Source organism: Ranitomeya variabilis, chromosome 6 (genome assembly GCF_051348905.1).
Source record: "Ranitomeya variabilis isolate aRanVar5 chromosome 6, aRanVar5.hap1, whole genome shotgun sequence".
Classification (NCBI taxonomy): domain Eukaryota; kingdom Metazoa; phylum Chordata; class Amphibia; order Anura; family Dendrobatidae; genus Ranitomeya; species Ranitomeya variabilis.
In genome coordinates this window covers 242321648-242329944 of record NC_135237.1, presented here as the reverse complement: position 1 = coordinate 242329944, position 8297 = coordinate 242321648, and the positions used below count along the sequence as shown (strand labels likewise).

Here is an 8297-nt window from a genome sequence, read left to right as displayed (position 1 = left end):
AATCCGCACAAAAACCGCGGTAAATCCGCAGTAAAACCGCGATAAATCCGCAGGAAAAACGCAGTGTTTTTGCCCTGCTAATTTATCAAAATCAGTGCGGAAAAATCCGCACACAAGTCCACAACGTGTGCACATACCCTAAAAGCGTCAAGACAAAAAAATGATATAAATGTGGTATCGCTGTAATCGTACTGACCCAAAGAATAAAAGTTGACATAACTTTTACCCCCCAGTAAATGGCATAAAACTCCCCCCCACAAAAAAAATCTCCTGAATTGCTGTTTTTTGTTTATTTGGCATTCCAAAAACCAGAATAGAAAGATCAAAAAATGTTGTGACCGAAAATTGTACAAATATAAACATCAATTCGTCCCACGAAAAGCAAGCCCGCTCATGACTCAGTCAGCAGAAATGGTAAAATTATAACTCAAAAAATGGAGATACAAAAACTTTTTTAAAAATGTTTTTTAGTGTGTGACAGTAGCCAAACATAAAAAAAATATAAATCTTGTATCGCTGTAATCGCACTGACCCGAAGAATAGAGTCGACTAATCGCCTATTCTGCACGAGGTATGGCGTATAAAATATTTTACGGGCCCGAAACACCGTGTCTGCAAATTGAGATACTGATTTGGCATTTTATCCTAAGTCATATTGCAAGACTCGTTAAAGGGTTGATTGTGAATTGTAGGATCGCTACTTCCAACAGGTGGCGCTATAGAGTTCAAGTCCTCTTTTTCTCTGAAGAGGCAATTTGCATATTATATTTCCCAGAGGAGCATTGCACGGCGAATAAGCCTCCTTACCTTGACAAGCCAGCTGGTATGTCACTCTCCATAAGGAGAAACCTTACCCCTTAGACCTCAGTCCAGAGCCTCTCACCTAGCCAAATCAGTTCTCATGCTTCGCACTGACGAGGGCCAACAGCCCGAAACACTGTCTGCAAATTGAGATAGTGATTTGGTTTTTATCCCAAGTCATATTGCAAAACTCGTTAAAGGGTTGATTGTGACAAGTAGGATCGCTACTTCCAACAGGTGGCGCTATAGAGTTCAAGTCCTCTTTGTCTCTGAAGAGGCAATTTGCATATTACACTAGATGAGGATTACTATATGGATAATAAGACACAAGATGTATACTAATCACTCAGTAAGGTTGAAGATATTTAATCTCTGCACGTCAAAATTTATAGTTTACCACTATTAATATTTTTGCTGTAATAATGTCATGAAAAAAAATCTAACAGTCACATAAAAAAACTGCATGGTAATAAGCCATTAGTGATCTGAAACATTTGATACACATTTTAATCCAGGAATTGGTTTAAAAAAAACAAAAAAAACAAACAAATAAAACAAGACACTGCACTTTGGGAATAAGGCCTTAGGGTATCTACACACGATCAGTAAAGGTGTACTTGTGCAGCGTCCAACCTTCAGTGTCCGCTGTCACAGCATAGTGGATAGGATCTCAAGAAATCTCATGCCCACTATGAGTCCACAGATGCCCGCAGCTCACCCACGGAGAAGGACATGTGGCGCATCTATCCAGACTGCAGCATGTCAATTTCTCTTGCAGAGACGCTAACCTCCGCAAGAGAAATTTCACCCATACAATGTATTGGTTGTGGTGAATCTGCACAGTTCAATGAACACATGCGGCTTCACCTGCGTTCAATAGAGGGTAGCGCTTTTGACGCAGCGAACATGCGCTGCATCCAAACCACGGCCGGTTCTGGACTGTCTGCACATACCGTACACTGGTTTCCTATAACCTAGTAGATTTGATAGTCATGGCATCCACACACAAAAAAATTGAAAGTAGATTTTAATAGAGATCGTCCAGAGTTTTCTGGGTCCAAAGTCTTTGAGGCTGTGCGTGTGGCTGACTGCAGAATCATACTGTACAGTGTATTTGGCAGAACAATTATAGAGTTATGCTCACATGTAACGGATTTTGATGCATTTTTTTTCTGCATGAAAAAGGCAAGCTATGGCCTGAAGCAAGTTGCATGCAATTTAGATACAGGTTTGGTATGGTTTTTTTTAATGCGTTTTATGGTTTTAATAAGGAAAAACTGCCGTAAAAATGTTATAAGAATTAACTGAGTTTTTAACAAAATATCACAGGTCATAGCTGCGGATGGTGGGGGCAAAAGCAGCGCATCGGTGCCTCAGTCATTTCTCTCGCCCACCGCTTCTAACAGTAGGTTGGATTCAGAACACCTATAGATGGCAGCGACATGGTAAGTGACTGCGGTACCGACATACCATGACCAAGGACAGTTCTATGTCCGAAATGTGTTGGTTTTGCCTTGATGCAATAATTTTTATGTACCTGGAACATTTTAAGCTGTACTAATAAATTGGTTAAGTCTTATATACCAACTGTTGAATACCCTTGTTTATTTTGACAACAGCGTCACCCTGTGATGACATCCTGTTCCAGGCCTGGTGATGAAGAGAAGCAAAAAAAAAAAAAAAAAAACACACATTAAATGGATTAGCTGGATAGGGAGAAGTATAGGGTATTTAGCCAATTACAAAAGATGTAAAAATAGACATGACTTGTCGCTAGATATGCAATCATTTACTTATCAATGGTGGTCCAACTGCTTGGATCCTCATGGCTCTTAGGGTATATGTACCCATCAGATTTGTTTCAGAAATTGTTTAGGTTTAACACATACTACAGACTTTGGAGAATGGTTGTGTTCACATTTTGGCAAAAAAAATAATAAAGGGCTCTGTAGTTCTACAGTTTCAGCGACTTTTGCTCAAAACCATCACTTCCAGCAAAGCGATTGCTTGCCACATGTATTTATTGTCATTCACAATTAATGTAGATAGAAAGACATAGGAATATAGAGAATCCAAACTTGTTGTTAGGAAATAATGTTCTACTTTCCAGTCATGGCTTCTTCCATTTTTTTGAATTTCTTTAAGTCTACAGTTAATTGCCAGTACTTTATGTAGATCCACATTAACCTGCCATTTTCCAGTTTATTGGTGTTTGTTACTACTGCGCAATGTTTGTCATGTTTAAAGATATCAATCAAGCCATCGGTCATTCCTATCTCTATAGCTATTGGATTGCTGGCAGCTTTCACAAGCAAATTATTTTCTATTTCAAATCTATTGGTTTTCTGTGCCGTCCAACTGCAATAAATGTTCTGTCTTTCTTTAAGAGCTTCTTCAAATTCTTTTAACAAGGTTTTAGCTTTTGTTTGCCATTCTTCCTCCCTCTTAAAATGACTTGCATACAATTCCTTTCCGTGGCTACTCTTCTGGGCTTCTTTTATTTGCTGCTTTAATCGTTCTCTCTCGTTTTCCATCTGCTTTCTCTCTTCAACAAGCTTTTTGCTTTGAGAGATAAGGGCATTGCGATAACTAAGAGTTTTGTTTTGTTCTTTCTCAAGTTCGATTTCCAAGTGTGCAACTGCACGCCTGTTTTCTACAATGATGTCTCGACATTTTGTTTCAAGCTCTTTTTCTGCAATGCTCACTTTTTTAAGGTATTCCGATTTGGCTTTTCTAACCTCTTTCTCAGATTCTTTTGACCAAATCCATCCTAAAAGAGAAAAATCATACAATTCATATGTGCAACAGAAGCAATAAATTTCTTAGACAACATAAAAAAGCAACTACGTGAATGGCTTGGTTTCGTGTTCGCTGCTTTATACTATTGTTGGGGCCTCATAATTATACATCGTGACTTAATCACACTGTATCGACGGCTAGAGCATAGACAGGAAATATTCTTATGCATTTGATAACAGCTGCACCAATAATAATAGGTGGCATTATAAAGTTCATGTTTGTAACTACAACCAGGGAGAAGACCTTCACGCTATGGGGGTTACCTGAAGGAAACACTGACATTTTCTATAGGATATCCAGAACACTAAAGTCCATTATAACTTCTGAGAGCTTCAGCCAAGTCAGCAGGTTCAAAGAACAACATTCCATAAATTAGGAATACTGCATTTATGTACATATACTACACAAGTATGTGAATGCTCTTACTTCAAGGGTTTCACTACATAAGCAACACATTGGTAAATGATAGGGATCAGACACTGCTTTTTTATGAAACTTCCACAGATAAACACTGGCAGGGTGCTACTGGAGGCCACAATAATGCCAGTACAGACTAGTTTACGCTTAAAGGGGTACTCAGGGAAAATAAAAAATAAATGTTTGTACTGTCCCTGGTCTCAAACTATAAAGATGAGATGCTAAGTGCACTTTAATTATCTTTATAAACACTTTCCAATTTCATGTGACAGGAGCTGCTCTTTACTGCTCACCCCTCCCATCTGGGACATTACATCACGCACGCACGCACGCACACACACACGCGCACACACACACACACACACACACACACACACACACACACACACACACACGTGTTCAGCTCTCCTGTTCTCACTGCTCAGGATAGTCAGTAATGTGGAGTGAGTGTGTGCTGCCATAGGAACAAACTAACTTTATTTGAATATTTTCCCTGTGTCTGCAGCCTTATCAATATCACACTGTGTGAAGTCTCCCATCAGAGCAAAGACCAGTGCTATATTGACAGACAAAGAAGCTGCTGACAGGCAGGGACAACTGTAATATACTTGTAGCAGGTGAAGGGCTGGGGAGTGGGGGTGATTGGTCTTCTAATACAGCGCTGCTATGTCCCAAGAGCCGCATGTATGGAATACTCAGTCTCTCCTCACTAAACAGAGATGTCGCAAGGAAGATCCCAGTAAGTGTTCCCATATGCGTGGTTCTTGGGGACATTGCTGCACTTTAATACATTCCCCTGCCGTTCACCAGCAATAAGTATATTACAGTTGTCTGGCAGCAGCTTCTGTGTATATCACTATTACACTGGTGTTGGCTCTGATGGAGCCTTTTCACTGTGATCATAGCATAGACCAGTGTGACAGGTAGTGAACCTGCAGACATGCAAAGTTTTTTTTAAAAAAGTAATAGCCGTACGGACAAGGCAGCAGCACATTTCTGGTCTTTCTGCCTGCACAATAGAAGTAAGCGTGGTGCAGAGGGATCAGTGAGAAGCTTTTCTTTAGGAAAACAAAATAAAAACAAAGGATTTTGGATAGATACTGACTGTTTGTAAAATCAGTATCTAAAATAAGTAAACACACGAATGTATTATACTTTTGAGACTAGAATTTTGGTGATGGGTCCTCTTTAAAGAATGGTTCATGCACATTACTACACACTCAATACTTCCCTGCCACAATCACTAGGGGGCATTTTGGGGAGGAGACAGCTGAAGCAAGGGAAATGCCATGATACTCCTCCTGTGAGACTGAAACAGCTAGTGACCCTGTTTCTCTAACAATATATAGACTAGAGACCTGCAGGAGACAGGTGAATATGTACAACCTCCACTAGATCACACCATCCAAGAAGCCCTACCCCCCCCCCTTGCTTGCTCATAGGCATTGCTCGGGAACAGCCAGGAGAGAAGTAGGGCAGCAGTAGAACACTTGTCTCTGGTAGGCAACCTCCCCTGCCAGTAAGACAGCCGCCCACGCTCAGGGGCACTATGTACACATGACATGCAAAACTATCTGCTTTGCTGTAAGAAGCATGCAATCCTCAGGGTACACACATTATACATAGCAAGCCCCCTGCTCCTTTTATAGTACTTGCTCACTGACAAGTCTGTGCCATACCCATACATACATACATACATACATACATAGCAGGTCTGAGTGGTCATAGATATATGAAATATTTACATGGAGATCTGTAAGATTAGAATAGAATAAATGTGAATGCATGGGTCATTATGTCTGATTTCTTAGTTCTTCTTTGCTAATGAAGGTGACCGTTTCGCTGAGCGTTTTCTCATTCACACTTTACTAGAGACAAAGCAATCATGGGTTTCTAAATGCTGTGAAGCCCTCGAATGAGTACGAATTACACCCATAGTGATACTATTGACTTCCATATTCATAACAAGTTCTGCAGTCTTAAACTGGACATATCAAGCATCGCCACAGAGGTTCCCTCCCTGGCCCAGGTACACGGGGCCTTATTTGCCACTAGGCACTGGAGGGCACGTGCCTAGGGGCGCCGGGCTGCTGGGGGCGGCACCAAGACAGGGAAGTACAAGCTCTGCGGACCATATAAAGTCCAGACAGGAAGCCAGAAGAAAGTAAGGAGAGTGATAAGTTTCATGTGCGATGCTCTGCACACGGCGGGGCAGGTTGGAGGTGGTGGCAGTGAGGCGGGGCCGGTGTCTCCTCTGCCTGGAGCTGGGAGAGGGGAGCAGGTTCCTGCCTGGTACTGGAAGTTTCACTCTCTGGTGATGGAGGTGGCGGGCGGCTCCGCACCGGCCTGTGTAAAAAGTGATAGTCCCCAGAAGGAAGGACAACAAGTCACAGGAAGCCATGCCGCTGCGGCTGTTGCTGTGGTGCTGCGTGTACACAGGTGAGCGCCAGGGCTGGAGGTGAAGGTTCGCGCAGCATCACCTCTGCGGGAATCCTAGCACCGGGTGCGCACTGCGCATGCACAGATCCACCTGGGACAGGTGTGTAGGGGCGCTACTGCCGGAGACACCTGTGGAGCTCAAGTGCAACCAGCAGGGCGCTACCATTATACATATGGGGGAGCTGATGTCTTTGCCTTACAAATGGTGATTGAATACAAAGTATCAAGACATTGAGAAGTTCCCCCAGGTGACCTTGAGAACCACGCTGGTTGTCATAGTTTTCAGTGGCAGTGCGATACCATATGTTGTTTGCGCCAGTATTAACCTGTGGTGGAGTTATGTCAACCATAATGGGTCTTAAAAATAAAATTTGTGAAAATGCATCCCCGCCCCCAGTAGTGTGACTCTGGTCGCTCCCGTCAAGGTCCAATATGGTGTATTTGGTGCCTCAGATTACAGGATACACGCATCAGTGGTACTAAAAACGCCATCTGTGCCTGGCGGAGCGTTTCCCTGCAGATTTCAGCACTTAAGGGGTGAAATTGTCCAAAAGAAATCCACATTTAAATGTATTGTCTGTCGCCGGCCACTTCCGGATTGGGAGGGGGAGGGGGGTGGGGGGGGAGGAGAGTGATGCCGATGGTGTCACGTGTACACTCCTTCTAGAATGTCCATGATTGTCCGGTACTTATAGGTGCGGAGTAGTCGGCACCGATACCAGGAGAGATCACGTAGATCCCACCAGTTCTCAGGGGACAACTCCGCTTCCTCCGATCGTCAGGACAATTACGCTATTGACTGACGAGTGATGGAGGTGGCTGCAGTTGCTTCCACTACTACTTTAATATGCAAATGAGGGTGTTTTGCAGCATTCTCGTACTTGTATACTAAAGCTTGTCTTTGTCAGCTCCGTTAGTAAAAGTGAGTGCTGTCTAAAATCAGTTTGAAAGTCTGCGCTTACTCACTGAGGCTGGTTTCACACTTGTGTTTTTTGTCCAAGTCAAGCAAAATCAGGTTTTTCAGCCAAATCCTGAGGCTATGTGTACACTTTGAGGATTTGCAGCAGTTTTCCATCCGGTTTACAGTACCATGTAAACCTATAGAAAACCAAATCCGCTGTGCCCATGGTGCAGAAAATACCGAGCAGAAACGCTGCTTTGTATTTTCCACAGCATGTCAATTCTTTGTGTGGATTCTGCAGCGTTTTACACCTGTTCCTCAATAGGAATCGACAGATGTAAAAATGCAGGTGAAATCTGCACAAAAAACGCTGCGGAAAAATCCGCAACGTGGGCACATAACCTGATCCTTTCAGGATCAAAATTTTTCCCATTTACTTTAATTGTGTCATGAAGAAAACTGAAGTAACTGAATTCTACCTGACACCCTTAAAGTGAATGGGCAAAAACGGAATCCTGAAAGGATCAGGATTTGGCTGAAAAACCTGATTTTCCCTGATTTGAAGAAAGAAAAAAAAATAGGGATTTTTGTGTACTCACCGCAAAATCCTTTTCTCAGAGCCATTCATTGGGGGACACAGACCGTGGGTGTATGCTGCTGCCAATAGGAGACTGACACTAAGTGATACAAAAAAAAGTTAGTTCCTCCCCAGCAGTATACACCTTCCTGCTGGCTCTCAGCTAACCAGTTTGGTGCAAAAGCAGTAGGAGAACAACAACATGAGAGTATAGCATGTCAATTTACAAAACAAGCAGAAGCCAATAACAAGGTGGGAGCTGTGTCCCCAATGAATGGCTTGGAGAAAAGGATTTTACGGTGGGTACATAAAAATACCTATTTCTCCTTCGCCTCATGTGGGGAGGGGTGGGGGGGGTTTGAC

The 8297-nt window shown here is 42.7% G+C and overlaps 1 protein-coding gene across 5 annotated transcripts in view; it reads right to left on the bottom strand.

The window, feature by feature from the left end:
• Positions 1-1151: 1151 nt before the first annotated feature.
• CCDC127 (coiled-coil domain containing 127) overlaps positions 1152-8297 on the bottom strand; it is a 95012-nt gene continuing 87866 nt past the window's right edge. For all 5 annotated transcript variants that reach the window (XM_077269533.1, XM_077269534.1, XM_077269537.1 and 2 more), the window contains one exon: positions 1152-3571. In XM_077269533.1, the coding sequence (XP_077125648.1) occupies positions 2901-3571 (671 nt within the window). In that variant the 3' untranslated portion in view covers positions 1152-2900. The remainder of the gene's footprint in view (positions 3572-8297) is intronic.